This window comes from Pleurodeles waltl, chromosome 4_1, assembly GCF_031143425.1.
Source record: "Pleurodeles waltl isolate 20211129_DDA chromosome 4_1, aPleWal1.hap1.20221129, whole genome shotgun sequence".
NCBI classification, from domain to species: Eukaryota; Metazoa; Chordata; class Amphibia; order Caudata; family Salamandridae; genus Pleurodeles; species Pleurodeles waltl.
The window spans coordinates 256,394,140-256,421,567 of record NC_090442.1 but is presented as its reverse complement, the minus strand read 5'-3'; the positions used below and the strand labels follow the sequence as shown (position 1 = coordinate 256,421,567).

The window sequence follows — 27,428 nt, the reverse complement described above, 5'->3', positions numbered from 1 at the left end:
TTTGGCATGAGTTTATCTACATGTATCTTTGGTCTGATGCTGGATTATTCATGAAACTAACAGATATCACTGTCAGAGCCAACAGTGTTGAAAGTTGCATGTTTTTGGTGTGTTAGGATGCAGAGCAGGAAGAAGGCCAACACAATGGCTAACAAAATAGCTCTGAGGTATAACGTACTGGCTGAGGACGTGGATTTAACCTGAAGGTTTCAGGCACATTAACACACTCACACCACACCTCAGGGGACAACACTGGCTCATGGTACACAAATGTGCTCAATTCAAACTTCTCACACACACATTTAGGGTACTACATAACTCAGACCCCACTTCCCTGAACAGTTGCACCTCCTTCCACGAACCACCCACACAACTGTGCTCTAAAAGACTCCTACTCGCACACATCCCATACACACACAGAACTGGACGAGGAGGGGCGTTCTATTGCATCTCTCCTAAAGCATGGGACGATCTCCCTATCCACATCAGAGCCTCTTCCTCTCTTCTTGAACTCAACAAGAAGCTGAAGACCTGGCTTTTCATTTAACCATTCTACTATAGGTAGAGCTAGGCCCACACACCTACTCAGCACCAGGATACGCTCACTGGCGATAGTGCGCTTTACAAATACACAAAACCAGTGCTGGAAATGGAAAAATAGCAGTGCAGGCACTCTGTAGCAGAGTACCTGCTTATTTCTGAGAAGTGCTGGTACTCTCTAATTAAAAATATTACTTTTTTCTTGAGAAGTGTAGGTACTCTCCCTCTCAAAATAAAAAAAAGTGCCGGTACTCCGTACCGGACAATTCCGGCCCATTTAAAGCACTGCACAAAACATACAGCAGAAGGACTGACAATACCTATCTGCAGTGTTAACAAGTTATTCGCAAAGGTGCAAGCCTGTACGACTCGCAGTCAGACCTATGGAAAACCACATTGTTATTCTAGCAGCAAGAAACTCGAGAGGGGGTGGAGTGGCAGTAGGAGTCCAAGGGCTCCTCGTACTGATGTTCCCTTTCTATTCGCTGACTCATCTCCTCGTTACCGAGTCCCTCTGTAGCCAGCAGCGCAGAATGCGCAGTTCCTGGTTTTGTATTATCAAGGCCCGGGCGAGACCATGAGGAAACGGCCTCTGAAACAGACCCCCACCGGTCCTCGTGCTAGCTGCTTGAGAGACGGGAGTCTGCAGCGGAAGGGCAGGGAGACACCGAGAGCCGTGTGACGGAGCCAGAGAAGGGGTGGCGGGCGATAACGACAAGGGACGAGAAATAACAGGGAGACTTACAGGGCAAAAGAATGAAGTTACCAGTCAATACAAACCTGGATGTAATTGGGTAACAGAGGCACGAGGAAGGACGGGAGCACGTAGGGGTTTGTAAGGGGAAGGGAGCCATGAGAAATGGCAAGAAATGTAAACGAATGAAAGGCATCGTGTTTTTTTAAATCATGGGGCTGTTTAGTCTTGCAGGATTTTCTGACATAAGGAGCTTCACTATGACGTAGCAGTTTTGTTTACTGGGCCAAGATGGTGCCTGTGGCATGGGTCCAACTTTTTTTGCACGACAAGTACTTGCGGTGGTTACGTATTGCAAAATATTTGCTGATGGGGACTTTTGACACTGGAGCGTTCACTATTCTTGTTTGGATTGTGTTTTATACATTTTAAAAAAATCAAATAAAATATATGTTAAAAAAATTATCGGAAGCAAACAGAAATGTAGTATATCTGAGTACTTTTAGGGGGAAAACCGTGTTTACATCCATTTGTTGCAGCTGTTCAGTACTGACGAACACAAGCCAATCGGAGCATTTTGTGATATGCTTACTGAATACTGCTACACTAAACTTTCCTGCAGAGATTTATCGAATGCCTACAGTCTGTCACTACTGTCTCCACAGACAAAATTAACAGTCACTAACGGAAACAGGATTTATGTGACCAGAAAGATAACACAATAAGCAGCATTATTTTTACGTGTGCTTTGTTGAGCGCCACTCTTTCTACTTACCCTTTCATGCACAGGTGACCCGGGGTAGGAATCATCCTCCGTCCCATAGGGGGAGGTATCGCCTGTTGAAACTCGACTCACTGCCATCTCTGCATGACCCTTCCCCTGAGGGCCTTTCATTCGCACAAACTCCATGGTGTTGTATTTATAAAAACCAAACGACATTTTTTGAGCCATTTTGGCGGCAACACTGACCTGCGTAAACATGAAACAAAACGTAAGTTCCGTAGTACAATATTCTTCCACCTGTAAAACATGAACAGCTTGATTTAGAACTCAGTGGACAGGTTACTCCCTCACAACGGTGACAGATATCCCGTCCACCAAAATATAAGTCCCATAGGAAATAGTCTGATTTATATTTCAGCGGACGGGATATCCGTAAGCATTGTGACAGAGTAGCCCATCCGCCAAAACCTAAATCAGGCCCTAAATTCTATTCTATTCTACTGAGGAATGTGTCACAGGAATCAGTGACACGAGTATCAGTCTTTACGTTGCACACAAATCATTGGCCAAGGAGTGTTGGTTCTCTAGTTATGCATTAGTGGCCAAGGAGTGTTGGTTCTCTAGCAGCACAGGAATCAATGACACAAGAGTGTTTGCTCTCTAGTAGCACATGAATCAGTGGTTTTTGTTCTCTAGTAGTACGGGAATCAGTGACACACGACTATTGGTTCTCTAGTAGCACACGAATCAGTGAACGAGCAGCGTTAGCTGTGTGGTAGCTTAGCAGAAGTGCCTCAATGGAATGTGGTCTCTAGTACAAATGAAAGTGATGGGGAGTTGGGTTCCTACAAGAGCCTCTCTCTCCTGGGTCTATAGTACTGTATTGTAATTGAATTTAAGTTACACTTGCTACCCCTGAAAAGGCGCTGAAGCGCATTACAAAAATGGACCTCTTCCAGCAGCAAGAGGACCTTCTGGTCCTTTATAACTAGACAAAAAAAAAAATCACAGTGTTATACACTGACACTCTTCCTATTTACCCATCTGCTGAACAACTATAGACCAACAGTCTTCTGGATATTCCTATTCATTGCCTTTAGAATCAGAGTATAGTCTGTCATCTCTCAGACAATCACATCAGTTACCGTTGTTTTTTCACCACCTGTCCTGGAAAGCCAGTACATGCCTTTACATTATTTTCTGCAACTGTTTAGGTTCTCCCAAAAAGTTTTTTGACCCCTTGACTTAGAAGGACAAGTTACCTTTGGTAATGCCTTTTCTGGTGGAGAGACTATCTAGTTGCAGATTCCTTACTTTAGAATTTCCCCAGGCCTCAGTCTGGATCTGGAGATTTTTCTCAAGGAGTTCCCCTGCGCACTGTTAGGTGGCATAAATTGGCTCTGAGTCTGTTGTTGCCATTGTCCATGTTGGATATGGCATCGTTGGTCCTATATAATGGCCACCACTGTGCACTGACGTCAGTTTCTTTTTACAACATTCCCCGCCAAAAGCTCAGAGCTATGAGGAACACTGACCACTGGTGCGCCAAAACCAGGGTCCTGAAAAGGGAGTCCCTGTCCCCAGAAATCAGTTTGCAGAGCGAGGAGGTTGGGCGGATCATTAAGGAATCTGCAACTACATATTGTCTCTACCAGATAAGGCATTACTGAAGAAAGTAGTTGCCCATATGACAGAGAAATCTAGTTGCGGATTCCTTACCTTAGAGAATAGATATACAAGCAATGCCATCTCCCGAGGTTGGTCTGCAAACTAAGATCATACTAGAAAGTCCTACAGGGCTGAACAAGCAAATTTCCTTTCCCTACAGACCTGACTGTCAATCAATCAATCAGGACTTTGTAAAGCGCACTACTCACCTGTGAGGGTCTCAAGGCGCGGAGGAGGGGACTGTCCAGGCGGTAGTGTTTGGCAAATGTGTGCAGAGATGCCCACGTCACAGCTTTTGCTCTGGCGGAATGAGCATGCAAACCCTCAGGGGGTTGCCTCTTAACCAGTGCATAGCACATTTTAATGCAGAGTACGGCCCATCTGGAGATGGCTCTGTTGTGCACTGCCCTACCTTGCTTTGCACCCACATAACCAACAAAGAGTTGATCATTCACCCGGAACTCTTTGGTATGATCAAGGTAGAATGCCAACACTCTTTTAGGGTCGAGGAGGTGGAGTCTCTCCTCTTCCTTAGAAGAATGTGGGGGGTCCTAAAAAAGTAGGCAACATGATGGATTGGCCTACATGGAAGGGCATAACCACTTTCGGCAGAAAGGAGGCCCTAGTGTGAAGCACCACCTTGTTTAGGTGTTTCTTCTGTACTTTTTAAGCCTGTATAAGTAATAACTGTGAACTATTTTACAGTTTGAAACACATAAAACAAAATGTACAGTGTTAAAATCAAGCAATGCATGAGCCACAAAAACGCAAACCAACATCAGTGCCAAAGAGTAACTGTTCCAAGAAAAACTGACGATAAGCCAAATTCGGGTGCACGACAGATGCAGAAGTCTCTCAAAGTGGGCAAAAAGACATGGGGTTTCAGCCAATGGGGCTGTCCCAACCTAGACCAATTCTAAAGGAGTTACACATGTTATGCCACATCTCAATGCACTGAAATGTCTGACTGACAAATGTCCATTTCAGTATCAGAGTAACAGTTGTTCATTAAAATGCAACGCTCATTTGGTTTTGTTTATTCTGCACTTTCTGTGCAAAAAAATATTTACTATGTACTGAAAATGCAGTGTGACCGGTTATATATGAATTACATAATAACAAAGTCAGCTTCTACGTCGGACGTGTATTTCTACCACTTAAGATCTTGGTATTAGGAAATGGGGCGTAAACCTTACACTGCAAGGGTTCAGGAGAACTGTATGCTTCATATGGTAGGAGGAGAATAAGAACTGTTCTCTGTGTCTTGACCATACCAGAGCTAAATCTTAAACAACCAACAGTCATTTAAAATTCTATAGGAAGTGCAAGTCATCAAATACCCACCCGGTTGTCGTACACCTTCTTGAGAGCTTCGTAGCGGATGGATCCCTGAAAGATGACACCTTGGAAAGTGTTTGTTTTATCACTAGCCACCAGCTCAACACAGACCATCTCACCTTCTCCAACAGTCATGTCGCTAAATACCTGCAATTAACATTGTTCAAAGCAAATGGTCAAAAGCAAAATATAAGCTGGCAAATCAGTTTGTCAAAGACGGCACTATAGGACCATATTACACATGGTAAACGTGACATATCTTTTTTCAGCTTATAATACGCTATTTGTTATAATTGTGCAGCATAGGGCAGTGGAGGGGCAGCATGGCCCACTTAAGGAGTTTTGTCTCTCGTCAACTCCCTCCCCACTCTCACCAATGATTACCAACGATTATAAATAAAATATTATACTTCACAGATCTGTACATGGTGATTGATATATATATATATATATACATACATATATGTATGTATATTTAAAAACCAAAGGGTAAAGTGACAATATAGTTAGGAACTGTAATAATATCTTAATTTACATGAAAAAAAACTTCAGAGATTCTCTGCATAAAAGGTTAAAGGTACAATATAGTTAAATGAAAGTCAGTTAAAACATACCGCTTTAAACTAACAAACCCACTGAAATTCACCAATTATAGTTATCTCAAGCAACTACAACTCGTGCCTAAAAAGTAAATAAACTTGTGCCTCCGCCAATGACAGTATTTTAATCAATTAAATCATTTCAGATGTTGCAGTGATGTTATCAATGATGTCATAGAACATGTCCTGCATGATGTATTATGTGGTGTAATATGTGGGGTAATTAGTAATGTGTAGTAGCACGGGTGTGAGTTATAGTTAGTTTAGAGTTGCAATTAGGCCCTACGGGATGGAACCAGGGGCCACAGGATGGCTCCCTAATTAAAAATACCTTTGGCCTTGGGAGATTTGGTCCAAGGGCTTTGAATGGCCAGGGGAAGGGGGCCATACGTCTTTTCTTTCACAAAATGTATACTGGCCACAGTTAATGGGGCTCACTGGGGCTTCCTTAAAGGCTCAGGGAAAGGGGAGCCACACTCCCCGTTCCCTAAATATAAAAACAGGCCTGGGGTTGTGGTTTTCTGGAGTCTTCTAAAGGCTCCAAAAAGGGCAGATGAACATCTGTTTCCCCTAATTCTAATAAAAATGGTCTCTGGGATGGGGTCCTAGGGGCTATCTAAAGACTCAGGGAGTGGGGCTTAGTATGCCCTTCTCCTGAATAAAACTAAAACTCACGCCCTCGCCATGCACTGATTATGGCCTTGCATACAGAAACACTCAAGATATTCTGTGACATTGTTGGTAATATTACTGATGGCAACTGAACTGACCCCATTGACGACAACAATGCACGTCAAGGGTGTCAATTATAGTTACTTGAAATACCTATAACTGTTGAATTTGTGTTTTTTAGGTTTAAAAGTTATGGTTAAGCTGACCGTTTCACTTATCTATAACATCACTTCAACATTTGTTTTTTTTCTAATGAATTTCTGATTTTTTTAATGCAAACTAAGATATTATTACCATGTCTCATTTAACGTCACATGAAAGTGCTCACTGAAAAAAACAATGGCTAAAGTGACGATATTGTGTTATAGCTAGGTGGCTTATGTTAAAAAAACCCAGACATTCACTGAAAAAAACAATGGTCAAGTGATGTTATAGTTAGATGTTGAAATGAGATACAAGCAAATATTAAAACCCCAAAAAACATGTTTGCTGTACTATGGGAATAAGCTCAAATTTGACCTTTGCATTGTAGTAATAAAGAACACGTAACTTACCATGGGTAAACCCTTATCTGGTAGATACTCTAACTAGCTGCAGATTCCTTACCTTAGAATATTGCCCAGGCATCAGACTGGATCTGGAAATGTTCAAGCAGTACCCCTGCACACCCGTAGGTGGTGTTGTTGGGCTCCGAGTTGGCAGTGCCAGAAGTGAAGTGGGTGGTGTCTATATAGGTGCCACCCCAATGTACAATAGTCAAGTTCTTTTCTCGATTTTTCACACCCAGAGCACGGAACCATAAGGAACGCTAACAATTGGTGTGAATTTCTAAGCCCCTGAAAAAGGTGCCCCCCACACTGTAATCAGCTCGCAGAGCAGGGAGGATGGAGGGTCAGTAAAGAATCTGCAGCCAGACAGTCTCTACAAGATAAGGCATTACCGAAGGTAAGTAACCTGTTCATCTGAAAGGGACTTCTAGCCGCAGTTTTCTTACCCTGGAATAAATACCCAACAATTCCTCCCCAGAAATAGTTTTGTGAAATCGATTTAAACCAGGAAGTCCTGCAGGAATGAATGGGCAAAGTACTTATTGCGACGGACCTGACTGTCCAAGTAGTAGCGTTTGGTGAATGTGTCAAGAGATGCCCATGTAGCTGCCTGATAGATATCCAGGACAGTGACTCCGTAAGCTAACGCAGTGGTAGCAGCCTTGCCCCTGGAGTAAAGAGCATGAAAGCCCCAGGGGATTGCTTTTTGGACAATGCGTAGTAGATCTTTATGCACAGCACTATCCATCTTGAGATGGTCCGTTTCTGCACAGTTTTCTCCTTCTTAGTTCCAACATATCTTACAAAGAGTTAATCGTCCACCCTCAAACTCATTGATATGATCAAGATAGAATGACAACGCTCTTTCCGTCCAGGTAAGGGAGTCTCTCCTCTTCTTTAGAAGGATGAGGTGGAGCAAAAAAGGTAGGCAACGTGATATTTTGGTCAACATGAAAGGGTGTCACTACTTTTGAAAGGAAGGTGGCAAGTGTTCGAAGTACCAGCTTGTATGGATAAAAGGAGGTATAAAGAGAGTACACAAACAGTGCCTGCAGTTCGCCTAATCTCCTGGCCAATGTGATGGCCACTAGGAAAGCTGTTTTTATTGTTACAAACCGCAGTGAGCAGAAATGTAGAAGCTCAAAAGGCGTGCACATCAGAAAGATCAGAACTAAATTCAAATCCCACTGGAGCATGATGAACGGCCTGGGAGGAAACATATGTTGGAGACATTTAAGGAATCTAGTTACAACAGGTGACTTGAACAAATATAGTTGCTCTGGCAACCTCAAAAATGCCAAAATGGCTGCTAAGTAGCCCTTGACTGTGCCCAGAGCAGAGAAAAGAGTACAAAAGTAAAACCTGAAAAAGCGGTGCAAAAAAGGGTCTTGGAGGTACATCATACCATAAATTTATCCCAGCGACAGGCGTACACTGTTTTGTTGGAGTGATGCCTGGCTGATAATATAACATCACAGACTTTGGGAGGAAGGTCTAAAGCTGTTGCTGCTCAATTTACACACATGAAGGGGGAGGATATGCAAGTTTGGTGCTGGACTTTCCTCTGTTGCTGCAAGAGAAGATCTTTTCAAAAGGACAGCCTGGCCAGTGGACCATGCTCATGCTCAAAAGCTTGAGATATAAACCCCTCCCATTAGTCTCCCTTTCCAGACCTGTCAAAAGAAAAAGGCACTGGCTCCAACTCAAAGGGCATGGTCCCAGTCGGCAACAGAGCTGGACAATGCCCATCCAGCTCCATGTCTGAGTTGGGAATGACAATGGGGATGGCGTCGCAGTGGGGAGTCAGTACTGACGTGGGCCTTGAGGAATGTTGCAGTCTCACAAGCGGCACTGGTCCAAATCCAGATCCAAGAGGTACAACTTGCGGAGATGGCAAAGCTGCTGGCGGGAATACAATTGAGGCTTCCCCAAACCCCTTGGGCCCAAAAGTGCTCCAGAGAGGTCTGGCCATCCAAATATAAGGTGCATAGCCCCATACAACTCTTTCAGTTGGAGGGGGTAGTTCTGGTTCCGGGAGAGTCAGGGAGGGGCAGAGGTGACTCTGGGGCAGACTCTGCCGAGGAGCGAGGCCTGGAGTGCCAATGCTCCTGAGCCTCGTCCGAGGATTTGAACGGGCACAGTGAAGTCAAAGACTTCTTTAACTTCTTGCAGTGGGGCTTACCCAACAACTTTGATCTAGACTTCGACTGTTGGGTGCGGCTCAGGGGCCTTACACCCGACCGGGATCTTGAACATTGCAGGGTGCCTGACGTCAGGTGGAGAGTAGTTTTGGGGAACACTCCCTCAGTGCCTTTGTGTGCATGGCGCAGTAGCCCTCGACACTTGCCTGTGACAAGCATCACATGGCTTAAAACCAGTAGCTTTCTTACAGGACATCCTTGTCACACAAGAAGAGTAAATTCTCAAAAGTGTCGATAAAAAGTTGAGAAAAAACAGTCAAAAAGTGGCTTAGGAATAAACTCTTCACAAATCAGCTATAACTGGCATGGAAAGAAAAGAACTGACATCAGCCCACTGGGCTGGCACCTATATAGGCACTTCCAGCACGACAATGCCAATGCAGGGGTACTTCCAGTCTGATGCCTAGGGAATATTTCATACTAATTGCTTATTAGTACAGTTGCACTAAATAAATTGCTACTGGATATTTCCCTCACACATCAAACAGTGTCCTGAACTGAGTGCACTCCCAAAGAGGTTCTCGTCTCATTAATGCAATTCAGATTTGTTCAGGACAGAAGCTTCTGGGTGAAATGATCTTAAATAGTCAAGTCATTCATAATAAATACATTGAAAATGAAAATAGATCCTCTGTGGCTCCAGGGTTAAAACAGATTACAATTGCTTCTCATCACAATTAATAATTTCACATTATTTACTTACCAAGTAACCTTAATGGCAGAATTAAATGCAAATTAAAACCTGTGTGTTATATTATGTTCCCTTGAGAAGCACCTTACTCACATTTACATTGTAAGTCACCATTATGATGGAGAAAATAATAAGGTGAAAATGAGAAACAACTTTAGGGAGAAGAAATTTAGAGTTGGTGTGGAGAACCACGCTGTCTCTGTGTAGTTGGAAGAAAGGTTCTATCAAAGTTAAAACCTGGAGCTCACTAACATGCCTGAGTGAAGTGATGGTGACTAAAAATGCCACTTTCCGAGAAAGGAATTGAAGGGGGCACAAGTGTAGGGGTTCAAAAGATGGGCCCATGGGTCTTGTGAGAATGACATTAAGGTTCCATGAAGGTGTGGGTGGAACCAGTGGTGAAATAACAAATTTGAGCCCCTCCATTAAGGCTTTAATGACTGGTATCTTGAACAAAGAAGGGTGTTCCTCATTTTGCAGATAGACAGCCATGGTAGCGAAATGTAATGTTATAGATGTGAATGCTAACTCAGCCTTTCGTTACTGAAGGAAGTAGCAGACAATGTCTTGTACCGTAGCTGTGAAAGGTTCGATGTTGTTTGAGCGACAGTAGCTAACTAAACATTTCCATTTTGCCGCATAGCAAGCTCTCGTGGTAGGTCTTCAGGCTTCTTTAAGAATGCCCATACATTCTGGTGGCAAATTAAGGTAACCAAACTCCATGACCTCATGAGCCAAACTGTTAGGTGGAGAGTTTTGGGATCTAGGTGAATGATTTCTCCATTGTTGTGAGTGAGAAGGTCCGGCCTGTTGGGGAGCTTCTTGTGGGGAACTACAGAGACTTCTAGTAGTGCTGTGAACCAGGGTTGATGAGCCCAAGTGGGAGCTACTAGGATCATTGTAAGAGACATCTGCTTGAGCTTCCGAAACATAAATGGAAGGAGAGGGAGAGGAGGAAAAGCATAGGCAAATATCCGTGGCAAACTCATCCATACTGCTTTAGTCAGGATAGTGGGTGTGGGAACCTGGAGGCGAAGTCTGGACATTTTGCATTTTCTACAGTTGCAAAAAGGTCTACTTGAGGGAACCACTGCCTCTGAAAGTATGGGAGGAGGACTTATGGGTGAAGTTCCCATTCGTGGACGCGTTGCTGCATCCTGCTTAGCAAGTCTGCAAAGTTGTTGTCCATGCCTGGGAGATACTCTGTCAGTTGAATGTTGTGACACAAAGCCCATTTAAAAATGGTCTGTGATAATTGTGAAAGTTACAGAGATCTTGTTCCCCCTGTTTTTGTAGGTAATACATGGCTGTCAAGTTGTCTGTCCGCACTAGGACAACCTTGTAAATGGGGTGAGGAAGGACAGCTTTCAAGGCTAGGTGAACAGCTTGAGGAGGTTGATATGGTGACATCAGTGTTTAGTGTTCTATATACCCAGTATCATAGAGACCTTTCAGATGTGCACCCCCAACCCTGGAATGAGGCATCCATTGTGAGAGTTATGTGAGGAACAGAGTCGAGAAGAGGCCACCCCTTCAACATGTTGTTGGTATTCCCCCATTGAAGAGAGTGATAAATCTGTGTCCTACCAACACTAGATCCTGTAACTGACCCTGTGACTGACATCACTGTCGAGCTAGACATTCCTGTAATGGACGCATGTGTAGACGGTCATGGGACACATTCGCGAAACAGGAGGCATCATCCCTAGAAGATGCACAACTGCCTTCAATGTTATCTGCTTTTCTGGTTCAAATTTAGGTTGTAGTGTCTGGAAATTGTGAACTCTTGCCAAACTGGGATAGGCAAACTCAATTTGTGTGTTTAGAATGGCTCCTAGATATGGTTGTATTTGTAGAGGTTGTAGCTGGGATTAGGGAACATGGATTGGGAAGCCAACATGGTAGGAGTCCCAGGAGTCAGTGTTAGGTGGTATGTGAAAAGAGTCATCCCTAGTATCCGGGGGACCCGTACCGTCACCAGGGGATCCTTGAGGGGAGGTGTCTAAGGGATCTACAGACTGTGGTGAAGATGGCAAGTCTGGTGGTCTAGGTAACAGAAGTGGAGGTGGAAGCGGAGGTGGTGAGGGTGGTGGAAGAGGCAAAGGACTGGTGGCTTTGTCCATCTTTTTCCACTTTGGTGGAGCAGGGACATCCAAAGCCTCTTGACAAGATAACTGTCTCTTGGAACATGGTGGAAAAGTAGGTGGAGGCTTAGCTAGAATCTGCCCGGTTTTGGCCTAGATTTATATCTCCTGCTGCTCAGAGTCTAATTTATCCTGAGGTTTATGGAGAATAGGCTCCACTGGTGCCTCAATGGTCTTTTTGGAATTCGACTGAAGATTTCAGCTCCGAGCCAAGTCTGTGTTTCGGTGCCAAAGACCCACTTGGCGCCAAGGCCATGGATGATGTCAGTCGACTCGGCACCGACGTCTGGGCAGAAGTCAAGGTTGTTGAAGGTGAAATTTTTGGCTTCACATGGTGTTTTGGCAATGAGCTGAAGGGGGGGGGGTGCCCCAACTTGACACTTGGTGCTGACCCTGGCCTACAGACAGAGGTGGTCTGAAGGCTTCTTGTTCTAAAAAATGTTTAACTCAAGGATGAGGGGTAGAGGGTACGGTACTTACTGCACGAGTCTCCACAGTGACTTTGGCAAGTTGAAACTCAAACTCTGGGTTGGATTCTGAACTGGTCTTGACCAAAAATGCCTCCTCTTCAGCACCCAAAGCCAGTGAATGCTGTTCCTCACTGACATCTTGTTGGACGAAGAGGTCAGAAGTGTCTTTGGTGGTCTTCCACTACATTTCTAGTTAGGGTGCTGGATGATCTTCAAGCAAACCATGCAACAGCCTTTGCAATCCGCCTCCCTGTGGTCCGGCAACAGACACAGGTTATAGACCTAATGGGAGTCAGTCTGTGTGTATTTTGCACAGAAACTGTATTTTGTGCAGAAACAGAATGACGTCTATTCCATTACCAGGAGGACAGTGTATGGAGATCCTGCTAATTGAGAATGAATATGAAACCCTTGAAGAGTGAAGTCCTTTGGAGGCTGTAATGGAGTTGCATCAACTCGAAGGTCAGTTCCACCTCAACGTGCAGATGGGAGAAATGTGATCGATAACAATACTGGCTGTATCGACGGTCTCGACTCAGAGCACAAGCACACACATCCAAATCCGACGGCGGAGAGAAAACAGTCTAACAGTGGAGTCGATGCCCATGCATAGTGTCACCCAGAAGGAGGATTCACTCTACCTTGTGACTCGAAAGACTTTCTTAGAAGAAAAACAACCTGCACACATCTGGACCCAACACTAGATGGCAGGAGTATGCGAGGCATGTGTGTTTACAGCCAGACATGCCCTGATCATAGAAAAACAAATTAAAGAGCTCTATAATACACTCAACGCATCTCAAATAAACCATATACTTGTTAATACTATGCTGCAACAGCAGCTACTATGTCCCACGCTATAGATACTGTACAGCACAGACCTAGCATCCCACAAATTTACAACACAGCAGTGATATGCTCTTTTACGGTCATCCACAGAATGTAAACATCACCTGATGACCTTACAAGAGGATATCTGTACAACATATGGGTTATGCAGGATTGTCATATTTTTCTGGCTCAGCTCAGGATCAGCGTCCAGGCCTTTTGTCGCCCTGCAGTGTTAATGTAATTACATTTCTCTCCAGCAGCAGGAACAAAGGCAGCCCCACACAAGAGGTCCTGAACAGGGAAGGGTGGGGATAAAAAATTTCATCTGTTTATTATCTGTCACACCGCACCAGGACTGGGAATGCCCAGGCCCACTGAACAAAGAAGGAAGCCCAGACAACTAGACCCAACACAGGAAAGGGCTTCCCTTTCAACATTTGGTGGGAAAAAGCCCTAGTAGTGATGTAAGTGAGGAGCAAAGCTGAGACCCCAGGAGCAGATGTGACACTTGACTCCTGGATAACACCATCTTGAATTGTCCCAGCATGCGGTGAAGGAGGGCTGGGACAGGTGTGGAGGGGAGATGAGGCACTCTAGGATTGGTAAGGGGTGCCTGGCTGCTAGATCCTTCCACCCCTCCTTTAAAAACTCTTACACAAGGGGTAGAATCTCTCTTGGTTGGTGATGTTTGTGCTTCTTGCTGCTGGACCCTGGGACTACGACAGCCATAAACAACTGGAAGAAGGAGCTCCCAGATGCCCAAAAAGGAGTAAGAACTCTGCCCCAGTTGACCCTAGGACCAATGGGTCTCTTCAAGGGCCAGTGAGGCTGCCCCTTTTAGACCACCTGGGGACCTGTTGGGGGGGATAGCCTTGGATGTCTGCACCCAGAGACAAAGACCAGGAGGAAAGCTGGTGCAGGGAGTCAGTGGAACCACTTTCCTATAGATTACACCACCTTGGAGCTGATTAGGTCAGCTAAAACTGCTTCTGGTGGTTAAATCCTTGCCACCAGGAGTAAAAAAGAGCACAGGATAGGCCAAACATGGCCCAAGTTACGGCTGTTTAAAAGTTGACAACCTTTTACCCAAAAATAGAATGTATGGCGCTCCGGCACATTTCCTACAAATTACCCCCGGGCGGGCAATGGTCAGAGTGTTGGTGCAAGATTTATCTATTTATTTTTTCGATGGTGGGTTGTGCATCAGGCCTCCTTTGCAGAATCTCCATAAGCTTAGGGACCCCAACCACAGCCCCTGAAGCGAAAGAGGACGGGAAGGTGCCATCACACCCTACCCTCTCCCAATTGGAGGTGGCGTTACACCCACTCCCCATGCCAGTGTCTGGGGGAGCAGGGTGGCCACAGCAAGTCTCTACACCCTGCATGCATACAGCAGACAGGGAAAGGGAAACTGCCTGATCTAGTGCCAGTAAGGATGAAACCGGTTGCGTTGGAAGCTGGTTGGGCCATGCAGAAGTGGGCTCCCTGGTGGCACCAAACATGAGGAGCATTCCAATGGCACCGGGGACCCCCTCCAAAAACCAAAAAGAAACACAAAGGAGAAGCTAGCGGCTCTGCCCAGCACAGCGGGAGAGCTGCTAATAAAATATGCACTGCTCCTGGTGGAGGCCATATAATGACCCACAGGGCTTCTTGATTTGCATATTTGTCTTGGCTTGTGATGGCCCCAGGAAAATAGAGGCGCCACCAGGGAACTTGAAAAGTGTTGTGGGGGCTGTAGGAGTTACAGAAGCCCCGCAGGAGTAATACTTAACAACTGACACTTCGGGCCTGATTTAGATATGGCGGACGGGTTACTCCATCACAACAGTAAGGGATATTCTGTCACCGAAATATAAACCTCATTGTCTCCTATGGGATTTATACTTCGTTGGACGGGATATCTGCCTCTGTTATGATGGAGCACCCTGTCTGCCGAATGTAGGGTCCAGAAATCCCTAACCCTCTGGAATTTTTAACTTTTAACTTGAAAAACACTCAAAAGGCTGGAACCTTTGCTCTACACCAGGGAGTGGAATGCAGCACCCTCTAGGGGCTGGTTCTATGGCTAAATTCAATAAGGCCTAAAGGTATATAAGGAAGGTACATGGTCTGCAACAACTTCTAGGGCACAGGTCTTCAAACTTTTTAATGTCACGCTCCCCCAGTGGAAAAATAGATATATCATTGGGCCCCCCTACATATTTTTCCCAATTATATTGCCAATGTTTAAATATGTATTGATTTATTTGAACATTGTAGTTCAGTTCTGCTACGGTTTTAAAAATTCAATCAAATACATGATGCCAAACATACTATTCTGGTCAGGTAGGCCTTACTAACTTGTAAAAGTATCCACTATGTGATTATTAGAAGTGTGGGTGGGGGTCTTGAAGAGTATTTAGAGTCCCTTCCCTTTTGGCACACAGTTACAGCTTGGATATAAATGACAAAACATGTCAATGATGGCCCATTACAGAGTGGTTTGATGCTGGTCATGTTTTTTCGCCTAAAAACAAAGCCATGTTATCTGCTTAATGCTTCTTTTGGCCACAGCCTGGCACCCCCCTGCTTTGGATCACTTGAGGCCCCACTAGGGAGGCCCGCCCCCCAGTTTGAAGACCTTTGCTCTAGGGTCTGAGTCTATGGTTGCATTTTATGTGTCCAGAAAGTGGTGCCCTTCTAGCATTTGTTTGTATTGTTGCATTATACGTAACCTGAAAGTATGTAAAAGAAAAAACAAAGACACAGGTCATGTATATTTGAAAATACTTTATTGATACATTAATTTTGATAGTGATTACAGATCAACGTTGATATGCTTTATTAACATTAATAATTGCATTCACATATGGTTATTAATGCTGATTGCATTTCTATACAAATAGATGGTGTTTTTAACTTGTGGTTTGTTGTTCTTGTCATATGGTGAACCCCTGATAAAGCCAGCAGAGCCGTTTTATCTAAAATGATGCCCCCCCAATATTGTGATGTGTTATCTGGTACAAGTGGGCAGGTACTGTGATTTGGGGGAGTAATGTCCCTTTAGGGATCAATTGTGATAACGCAATGTCATATATGGTATTTTCAATCTGTCTTATGTATATATTTGTAAATTAATGCGTAGTATTTAGTAGTGTGTATAATTAATGTCCTTTTCCTTAAGAAAAATCACTGACTGGACAGTCCTTTATTGAGTGGTATTACTGCATGTCAGCAATGGTGATTATTAGCCCACACCACCTCCTCTGAGCAGTCCTTGGACTGCTCTGCTTCACATTTCTGAGAGTCAAGCGCTTCAATGGGGTGCTTGATCCCCAGTAAAGGGAAATTGTGGACTTATTTTGTGCGCAGGCCTCACATCCTGCATGACTAATAAATCAATTTGCTACAGTGAGGCTTCTCATGGCAGCTGTGGGCACTGACACCACCTCCTTCTGGGCTCAAACCGCTTGTGTTGTCATGACCATTAAAGCCTTCTTCCCTCGCTAGAGGACATCCTTAGGCCGTCGAATGGTTTCAAGCAACCCCTTCAGGCCCTTCTAATTGAAGTCAGCTGAACATATGATATCCAAGGTTCTCGCCAGGCTTGAAACTTGCGAATTGTACCCCTGCACTGTCTTGTGATTAAAAGTGGATTTCCCACTATGTTTGTGCCACTCCATATTGTTGCTGTTTTGTCTTGGTAGTTCCGAATTCTTACTTGTGGCCTCTTTTCTGGTTCCGCTTGATGACAGTTGTTCCAGGTATGGCAGCCCCACTTAATACCCTGCCTTAGCTTGGGTCAGTACATCCTGTGTCATTCAAATCTTGTTCCTTCAAGTTAGCGCTTATCATTTGTGTTATCATGTAATAAGAGAGGACGATGGCTCCTGCTCAGAGACTCTTAGACTACCAGTGACACCATTTGTCTTTATTGTGTCACCTCTCAATGCTGCTGCCAGGAGACAGTGATTAGTAATATATGCATATGATACACGCCTCATTGTCTTTAATGAAATCTTACATGCCATCTTCCTGGATTTAGGAAAATCTTATTAATATGCTTCACTTCTTCCACCTTTTCCTACGGCTAAGCTCTATAAGTAGTGCTTAACAATCCCCATTTGCTGCCTTTGTTAAAAAAGGCAATGTCTTTGCTAACCAAAGTATCCAAACAAAATGTTGTTGGTGGCTATGATGGGAAGTAAGCTATCAAATAATAATACGGTGATCAGACTGATCATGCATAAATGCCTGTCACACATCCAAGCGCAAATTATCCGATTGATTGGCCCCCATTTGAGCGCTACCCAAGGTGGATGAGTTGAAAGAAACATTAATTTATACCACCATGTTTCCTTAGCCTATTATCCTACAGCCTTCACCGCCACATGCACAGAAAGTCTAAAGGCTACAATCACTCTCTAATAAACATCTGCTTTAAGAGGTTGTTTTGCTTTTCACTAATGACCGAACTGAAGTACACATGAACTGACAAAAAAATCTCTAGAAAGCACTTCTTAGTCCAAAGAAGACATTTATTATTTCACTACGCAAGGTTCCTAAAAGGAGATTACCATGTTGAAAGTACACGTTTAAAAATAGTCACAGCAATGAAATGAAAACATACCAAAATGATTCTCTACTGCAATATACACAGCAAATACATGTATCTATATTATAATGCAAAGCAAATAATTAATAAAAATGCATCACCATAGGGCCTGTCAGGTGCTTCATCTTTCTCATGCCAGCAAGCCGATGACCCTGTTCGACTGAGAGAAAGAGAGATCTCTGCCCTCACGGGAAATCTATATCAGGCATTCAACATGAATCTCTCACTGTCGCACTGGGTCTGTTTTATAACTTTAAAAAAACGAAGGAGCTTTCTGGGAAAAACCCTGCCTGTTGCGATTCAAACATGCTGGCTAGTTTAGGTACGCTTTGAAAATAACACGTTGGGTTAGGCCACAATCGCAAGATGTCAAGTCAAAGCAAGGCCATTCCTTGCCCTCTGAGTAAATCCTTATCAAACAAAGCCCTTGGTGAGAAAAAGCACGAAAACAAGACAGAATGCACAGTTTACAATGTGGAAAATTACAGGCAGCCTTTAACATGGCGGTGGCTAATGCTACGATAAAGTCAATAGGCAGAATTAAGCTAAGGCTAAAGTGAATACAAAATGGCTGTAACTGGTGATCACTAATGTGACGGTGGGCAGCTAAGCCAAGTGCAAAGTGGTGCAACACGAAGTCAGTGGTCAAAACACACATTTCACTACAGGTCCACATTTCTAGTGTGGTCCAGAAATGTAATTCTTATGTGAAAAGCTTATGTAGTATTATCCCCGCATCTGGTGACCATGTATAACATAGCAGATAAGCATTACTGATTAATCAATATTTGAAGTTAGTGGGGAATATAAAAACATTTTTAATTATTTTTTTATTGTTTTTAACAAGGGGTTATAGCTTGTAATGATACAATTTACTAAGTAGACCCAACAATAAGAACTTACCCCCCTCCCCCGTGCACTCAGTCCATTTTCAAGTACTCTTAATCCAACAATTCTCTACTGTTCAGAGCTATGTCAGTGTTTCATGGTGTTTTTGCGCTGCGATTGTGACGGTCTACTCAGTTTCTGGTTCATTGTCAGAGTTGTTATCCTCTGATGTGGGCGCATCCATAGACTTTAAATTTTCCAGCAGGGAGTCCCAATGTATAGCATTGTCTCTAGGCCTTTGCCCCTGTAGGGCTTCTTTTAACAGCACCGAGCCTTCAGTTCCAGCCCATTTCTCTAGCGCAATTTGCCACCTTGCCATTTGGGGGCCTCCCGGGTCCTTCCAGTGCGTCGTTATTTCTGTCCTTGCTAGTATTAGTGCCAGGTCTGTGAATCTATTGGTTATTTTTTTAGCTGAAGGGCGAGGAAAGTCCCCCAGTATTGCCACTACTGGGGTAGGTGATAGTGATTTATCTGTGCTGGAGGATATTTTCCTGAACACTTTTGACCAGTAAGAGCTAATTCTCGGGCAATTCCATAGCATATGTACCAGGTCTGCTTTAGGTTCTGCACAGCGGGGGCAATTAGAGTTACTCGTGTTGTAGAATTTGGATATCAATTGTGGGGTAAGATATGCCCGATGGTAGATATATAAGTTGATCAGTTTGAACCTCGCATTCCTAGTTACTGAGTAGATGTGAGAGGTGATTCTAGTCCATTGAGTGTCCTCCAGTATAATGTCTAGGTCTGTCTGCCATTTGGTTCTAAGTTTATTCATTGGTGCACAGGTACCGCTCTGTAGGGATCTGTATATTCCAGAGACTGCCCCCTTCTGGTCCCCCACTGAACAGAGGAACTGACATCCTTCATGTGTGTTTGGCTCACTAGATTTTGTTCCCCATAGTTTGTGGATGGTGTTAACTAAGGCATTGTGGGTAAGGAACAGGCCAGAGGGGAGATTAAACTGTTCCTGGAGCTCTGCGTAGGAGCTGAGCTTACCGTTACTGTACAAATCCCCCACTTTCATGATGTTGTGTGCTATCAGTTTATTAGTGTGTGTTGCGATGTATCCCTTCAGGGTGGGATTTAAGGCTACTAGGGGGAGCTCAGGAGAGTATGGGGAATTTGTACGGGTGTGTCTCAGAAATTGTTCCCAGCAATGTCTTGATGTTTCCCATTCCAACGGGAGCGGTTGTTTAGATTTTTTGGGGTTCAGTATTATATGTATAATTTTTTCGAGAGGACAGTTTAGGGGGATTCGTAAATCCTTTGTGCCTGGGGGTTCGCTGACTAATTTAGCCAGCCATTGTAGTTGCCCTGCCCAGTAGTGGATTTCCAAGTCTGGTGCGGCTAATCCACCCTCCGAAGTGGGCCGTCTGAGGGTGTTAAGAGCGATTCTGTGCCTATTAGGACCCCATATGAAATTCACAATTAGGGAGTCTATGTTTTTGAACACTCTTTTCAGGATTATTAACAGGATAGTGGAAAAGTAGTATAGTAACCTGGGTAGTACTATCATTTTGAGCAGGGCAACTCTCCCAAATACAGTCAATGGTAATGTGCTCCAGAAGAGCATATTGGCTTTGATTCCTCTAATTGCCCTCTGTACATTTCCCTCTAATAGATCACCTGCTGTGTGGTATATGTTGACCCCTAGGTATTTGAAAGTATTTGGGGACCAGGGTAAGACCTTGGTATCTGCAGGTTCTGTAGTGTCCCTAGTTAGTGGGAAGGTGGAGGATTTTCTCCAGTTGATTCGGAGACCGGAGGCGATACCGAAATTTTCAAGCATGTTTATTGCACCAGATAAGTCTATATCCAGGTTTTTGAGGAATAATAGCATATCATCTGCGTATAGAGCTATGTGATGTGTCCAGTTATTGATTAAAATACCCTCAAAGCACTTCTTGGATCTTGCTGTTTGTGCAAGGGGCTCTACTGCTATAGCAAACAGGAAGGGAGAAAGTGGACAGCACTGTCTGGTTCCTCTACCTATAGGGAAGGAGTCGGAAATGGTGTTGCCTGTACGTACTCTCGCGGTGGGGTTGGAATTCAGTAGTTTTGTCCAGCGTGTGAATCCCTCTCCTAGTCCAAGTTTTAGCATGACCTGTTCTAAGTAGTCCCACTTTAAGCTATCGAAGGCCTTTTCTAGATCTACAGGGATTATCGCTGCTTGAGGCATTGTTGAGGGTAAGGCATGCAGTACTGAAACTAAGCGCCTGATGTTTTGTGCTGTGCTGCGCTGCGGGATAAATCCTGATTGGTCTTGATGTATCAGTGATGTCATGTGGGGTAAAAGTCTGTTTGCCAGTATCCGACTTAGTATTTTATAATCTAGGTTCAACATGGATAATGGGCGGTAAGACGAACGTCTGAGGGAGGTTTATCGGGCTTAAGTAGGGGAATCATTATGGCCTCATTGGTTGATTGATGCAGTTTATTGTTGCGCCATGCTTCGGTGTATAATGCGCAAAGTCTCGGAGCTAATAGATCCTGGAATAGTAAATATAACTCCATTGGGAGTCCATCCGTTCCCGGGACTTTCCCCCTGGCCATGCCCTGTATCACTGTTTTAATTTCTGCTATTGATATTGGGGCATCTAGAGACAGGCATTCCTCTGCTCCTAGTTTAGGAAGGGTGAGAGCCTCTAGTACCTGGACCTGAGTGATACTAATAGTGTCCTTAGGTGTGGCATAAAGAATTGAGTAGTATTCTAGGAATCTCCTATTAATCTCCCTTTGACCATGTACTCTGTCGCCCCATTGAGTCTCGATCTCAACTATGGTGGTTTGCTGTTTGGGGGGCTTAGCTAGCCATGCTAACAGGGCGCCGGCTTTGTCGCCTTCTGCGTGTTGTTGGTTTATATACTGCTTATAGTCAAAGCGAGACAATCTAGTGTTTGCCTCGGTAATTTTAGTTGTAGTTTCAGTCATGAGGGGGGTCAATTCAGGGTGAGTTGGGATCTTACGTTCTACTTCTCTGAGGGAGTCTTCAAGTTTTTTTTAGTTCATTCTCAATTGAATTTCGGACTCCTATACTCTCGCCAATACATTTGCCCCTGGTTACAATTTTGAAGGTTTCCCATTCAAGGGCTCTGGAAGTGGCTGTATCTGTGTTTATAGTGAAGAATTCCTCAATGCTTTTATGTAGGGTGTGTTTGAATGCTTCATCTTCGAGTGTTTCTGTCCTCAGTCGACAAGTGGGGATCGGCGTTTTTTCCCCTCTCCATGCTAGTGATACCATCAGGGGGTTATGAACTGATATCGTACGACTTAAATATTCGGCTGCCATTACTACCTGTTGCAGTTCGTGGGATATTAGGAAGGTGTCTAGCCTAACGTATAGGTCATGTGTTATCGAATGATAGGAGTAGTCCCTACAGAGCGGGTTAAGCTGTCTCCAACAGTCTCTTAATTGCCAATGTTGTTGCCATTTTGTAAAGGAATTGGCGTTTTTTGTAGTTTGTGAGTGCGGTAAGGGCGGATGTGACCTATCTAGGTGTATGTTGGCTATACAGTTGTAATCCCCGCAGAGAATTTTCGGGCCTGTGAGGCTCGGACCTAATTCTTGCGATAGTTTATCAAATATTTTTTTTTGATCTAGGTTCTGTGCGTATAGGCTGCCAATTGTCACCACCCTCCCGTCTAGTCTGCCCTTGACCACTACGTATCTACCTTCTTTATCTATGGTTGTTTGTAGTGCCTGGAAGGGAACCCCCGGTCGGATCCATATTAACACTCCCCTGGCAAATGCCGAGTAGGTAGGGGCAAATATTTGGCCTCTGCATCTTTTTTTTAGTGCGGTAACTTCCTGTTCTAACAGATGTGTTTCCTGTAGTAGGGCTATGTGTGTCCCTCTGCGCTTGAGGTAGTTGTATACTTTATACCGTTTGGACATATTTAAGCCTCTGATGTTCCATGTTATCATTTTGTAGATTGCGGCCATGATCTGTGGGTTTTAAATTTGTGAGTGTGGGTGGGTTAGTGGGGAATACTTTATGTATGAAAGCATACAGTTTTTCTAGTGCAAACCTACCCAAAAGGCAGCAGAGTGCTGTACATTATCAAAGAGAAGCTTAAAGTCGCAAATTATAGGAAACAAAGCTGAGTTGTGGACGGTTAATTGACTCTGATGTAGTGTTGTTTAAAGAGGTGTGTCTTTGACACTAAACTGGAGCAGCATTGGGGAGATCCTGATGTATATGGGGATGTAGTGCCAGATACTGGGACATGGATGGAAAAACCTGTTGTCTTGTTTTTTTGAATTTTTTACATTTCTTAGCCTGAAGTCTGATGGTGTCCTGCATGCAGGTGTCCCAAGAACCACCGGAGAGAGTGAGCTCTTTTAGAAGATAAGTAGGGGTGCTGGTTGTGATTGCTTTGTATATGATGTAGCTGCTTTTAAAGATGGTATGGGCTAGCAGGGAAGCCAATGGAGTGTCATCAGGGTGAGGGTAATGTACTCATATTACTTAAGGCCATGAATGGGATGTGCTGCAGGATACCCCTAAGAGGTACCAGTTGTGGAGTGTGGCTTTACCACCATCCAGATGCAGGAGTACAAGGACAGCAGTTTTGAAGTCCTTCTTTCTGGAAAAACAGTTTTACTGGTGTAGTATTCCTGCACCCCGAAGAATCTGCACAACTCAGTAATTTGAAGGTGCATGAATAACAATGGATTCAGAGTTTTGGTTGGAGAATAGGTAATTACCTCACAAATCAGTGCTTCTGATCACTGCAGTTTTTTTTAATTAACCCGAAATTTTCCCTCCCATATTTTAGCACAATAAATCTTGTGAAACATCTATGGGGGACAAATCGACATGGCATGAGTGTATTTGTCCCATAAACCCTGTACTCCAGATTCAGCTGGTAACTCACATTTATAGCTGAATTGGGATTACCTCTCAACTCAGAAAGAGAGATAAACAAGATGTATTTTAACTGCTGAATTGCTGCAAAACAAAGCCACCAAAAGGAGTAAGTAACAGTTACCAATGTTCAGGACCCAGTTCTGTCACATTCATACATTTTTCAATTTTGATGCATCATTTTAACGGTTTCAGCAGAAAGACAGACCAGTATTAAGGCAAACAAGGCTTGCTCACCTCTTCGAAATTGTCGATCATGTAGAATATGTTGGGGTAGCTGATCTTAGATTCCTCTCCTTTACTGTCCATCGGATGTTTGCTCGGAGAGGCAAACACTTGCTGGAAACGATTTGGAAAATGGTGATGGTGATTAGTAGCTTCTCTTCCATTAGTCATGTTCAGTTTTCAGCTTCAACATATATATATTTTTTTTGTAAGGTAACACTCTTTGTTGTATTTTATATATCTGCATTTGCTAGGAAACGTTGGAACAACTGCCTGGTAATTAATAAGTTTTCGCTAACAAGTTGAGAACACTGACTATTTAATATAAAAGTAGCAATCCTGGAAAAGTAAGGACTACAGTCACTAATTCCATAAACAAGATTATAACATACATAATTAAAGATGGATAATTGTGAATAATGGGGATATTTTTCATCGAGGTGATCTGAGTGACACCAAATAGACAACGAGAGAGGCGGAACAGTGGGTAACCAAATAGTGGTGTCACTGCAGTGAATATCCAGATTTCAATATGGATGTTCAAATCAGAGGCATGTGCAACAAAGGAGTGCTTAATTTGAGCCGGTGGTTGCAGGTGCGGGCCAAAGGCACTAATTTTTAGGAACTGCCCCTTATTTCACCTCATCAGACTATGACTCAGAGCAAAAGAGAGAAAAACACAAAAGAGGGAAAGAATGACACAGAGAAAGATGGAAAAACAGTGACAAAGAAACGGATTAAAAAAAGGAACCTGAATACATGGCTGTAGAGTGGGAAAGAGCGGAGTGGAGGTGGACGGGATCTGTACTGTTTGAGTAATGAGCTGATGCTGTGTCAGTATGGTGTTCATGCACTCTTGTTGTTTATCATGAACGAAAAGAATTAAACATTTTTTTTTTAAAGGAACCCTAAAGAGTGAACTAAAGGGACATGCAGTGTCTGCTGGTGGATATAGGAGGCAAGAGGTCAATCATGACTACGCAAACTTGGTTTTCAGCATCTCTGACATTCGATAACGTTGTAGAGCAAGTTACTTACCTTTGGTAACAACTTATCTGGTAGATACTCTATCTAGCGGCAGATTCCTTACCTTAGAATGTTCCCCAGGCCGCATAATGGGTCCAGAAATTTTCCAGCAGTACTTCTGTGGCCAGTAGGTGGTGTTGTTTGGCTCTGTTGCAGCATCTGCGCCGAATCTGACATGCGCTGTGCCTATTTGACCTAGAGTGCTGACATCCAGTTTCTTTTTGCGACTTCCCACACCAGGAGTGAGCAGCCACAAAGAATGTTGATGCACTGGTGTTCAGTGCTAAGGGCCTCAAAAGGATAACCCTATACAGAAGTTTGTTTGCAGAATGAGGAGGAAGCAGAGACGATGGGAGGGTTGGTAAGGAATTTGCATTTGGATAGTCTCTGCCAGATAAGGTGTTATCCAAAGGTAAGTAACTTGATCAACTGACAGAGACTTCGAGAAACATTTTCCTTACTTTAGAATAGCTACCCAAGCAATACCTCCCCAGAGGTGGGACTGCAAACAGATTAGACCAGGAAGTCCTGCAGGACCAAAAGGGCAAAATGCCCATCACAACGGACTTGACTGTCCCGACAGTAATGTTTGGTAAACATGTATAGTGACACCCATGTTGCTGCCTGGCAGATGTCCAGGACAGGGACTCCACGAGCTAAAACAGTGGTTGCATCCTTGACTCTGGTGGAATGAGGGCACAAGCCTGAAGGGTTTGCTTTTTAGCCAATGCATTGCAGAGTTTTATACAGAGTACTATCCATTGTGAGACGGTTCGGTTCTGAATAGCCTTTCCCTTCTTTGCCCAACATACCCAACATACAGTTGATCATTCACCCAGAACTCTTTTGTACGATCAAGGTAGAGCACCAAAGTTTTTTTGGGTCTAGGCGGTGAAGTCTCTTCTACTTCAGAATTGTGCAGCGGAGAAAAAAAGGTAGGCAAGGTGATATTCAGGCCTACATGAAAATGACACACACCTTCAGAAGGAAGGAATCACAGGCCCTGAGAATCAGTTTGTCTAGCTAGAAGGTTGTGTAAAAAGGGTGCACAGAGAGTCCTTGCAGTTTACTGACCATCCTGGCCGTTGTTATGGCCACCAGAAAGCTGTTTTGATGGTGAGTAGACGAATTGGGCAATTGTGCAGGTGCTCAAAGGGCACACACGACAAATGTTAAGACCAGGTCGAGGTTCCACTGGGGCATGAGGAATGATTTTGGGGGGAATAGGTGTTGAAGTCCCTTATGGGAACCGGTCACAACAGGTGACTGAAACAGAGAAGATTGGTCCAGCAGCCCCAAGAAAGCTGAAATGGCAGGCAAATAACCTTTGTTCAGAGTAGAGTCCTGCTGGACCAGAGAAAAGAACAAACAACAATACTTGAAAGAGGTGCAGAAAAAGGGTCAATATTCTTGGCTGCACACCATGTCGCAAACTTGTTCCAATGGCAGGAGTATAGTGTCTTGATAAAGGGACTACTGGCTGCAAAGATAACATCACAGACTTTGGCAGGAAGATTAAAAGCTGTCAACTGTCGCATCTCAATCTTCATGCATGAACGGGGAGGGTGCGCAAGCTCGGGTAAAAGACTCTGCAATGCTGTGACAGAAGATCCTCCCAAAGGGGTAGCCTGAAGACCAGTGCTCAGTCTCAGGACTTTGGGATCCCATACTCTCCATGCAACAAGAATGACCTGGGCCCGTTCATTCCTGATCTTTTTGAGATCTTTGGACAGGAGCAGTATCAGGGGAAAGGCATACAGGTGAAAAGTGTCTCTGAGCAAGAGCCACCTTGGAAACTCCAGTGTGCAGAACTGCTGACATTAGCGGTAGAGAACAGATCTAACCAAGGTTCTCCCCAATCTTGAAAGAGATCTTGCGCCACCTCCAGGTGGAGACACCATTCACAATTCCCTAGGCATTGATGGCTGAATTTGTCCACTCTGGTGTTCAGAGAGCCGCCAGGTGTTGAAACCAGGGAACTTATGGTGTTCCAGCCATGTCCAGAGGAGCAGGGCCTCTTGGCAAAGATCCACAACCTCACCCAGCCCTGTTTGTTGCAGTACCAGAGGGTGGTGATGTTGTCTATGAACAACTGGACTATCCTTCCCCTGATGGCAGGAGGAAAGGCTTTTAAAGCCAACTGGATCGCCCGAAGCGCCAACAAGTTGATGTGGAGTGCATAGTCCATCGGAGACCAGAGTCCACCACTCCCAAATGGTCGCCCCAGCCCAGGAGTGACGCATCTGTCACTGCAGTTAGCTCTATTGGGGAAGGGAGAGGAGACTTCTGCTGACTCAATCATGGTTCATCAGCTACAACTGCAGGTCTTTTGCAGTTCCCTCCAAGATCTACACTAGGTCGGGGAGATTCCCCTGATGCTATGCCCACTGGACCTTCAGATAAGTAGTGTGTCGCCTGGTACAATGACATTAGTTCCTTTTTTTCTGAGCTCTTTCAAAGAGATCAAGAGTGCTTTTGTTTGTTAGGTCCTGGCAGTTGCAGAGCTTGGAGTTTAGGTGGAAGATTTGCACATAGTCTTGTTGTAGACTGACTGTTTGACCTGGTCATGTCTTCATATTCCTTTAGTGATTGTCTGAATGTTTTCAAAGGACCACACATCTCCAGGGGCTTTTGGCTGTTTAATTTCAACCTCAGGTCTTGTTCTCAGAGTGTTTCTGAGATGGCTCTGCTGCCCTTTCACATC

The 27,428-nt window shown here is 44.2% G+C and overlaps 1 protein-coding gene across 2 annotated transcripts in view; it reads right to left on the bottom strand.

The window, feature by feature from the left end:
• KIAA0930 (KIAA0930 ortholog) overlaps positions 1 to 27,428 on the bottom strand; it is a 415,468-nt gene that overhangs the window by 144,018 nt on the left and 244,022 nt on the right. For both annotated transcript variants that reach the window (XM_069228262.1, XM_069228264.1), the window contains exons 5-7: positions 23,711 to 23,812; positions 4,971 to 5,111; positions 2,010 to 2,204 (exon numbers count right to left, since the gene is read on the bottom strand). In XM_069228262.1, coding sequence (XP_069084363.1) covers positions 2,010 to 2,204; positions 4,971 to 5,111; positions 23,711 to 23,812 — 438 coding nt within the window. The remainder of the gene's footprint in view (positions 1 to 2,009; positions 2,205 to 4,970; positions 5,112 to 23,710; positions 23,813 to 27,428) is intronic.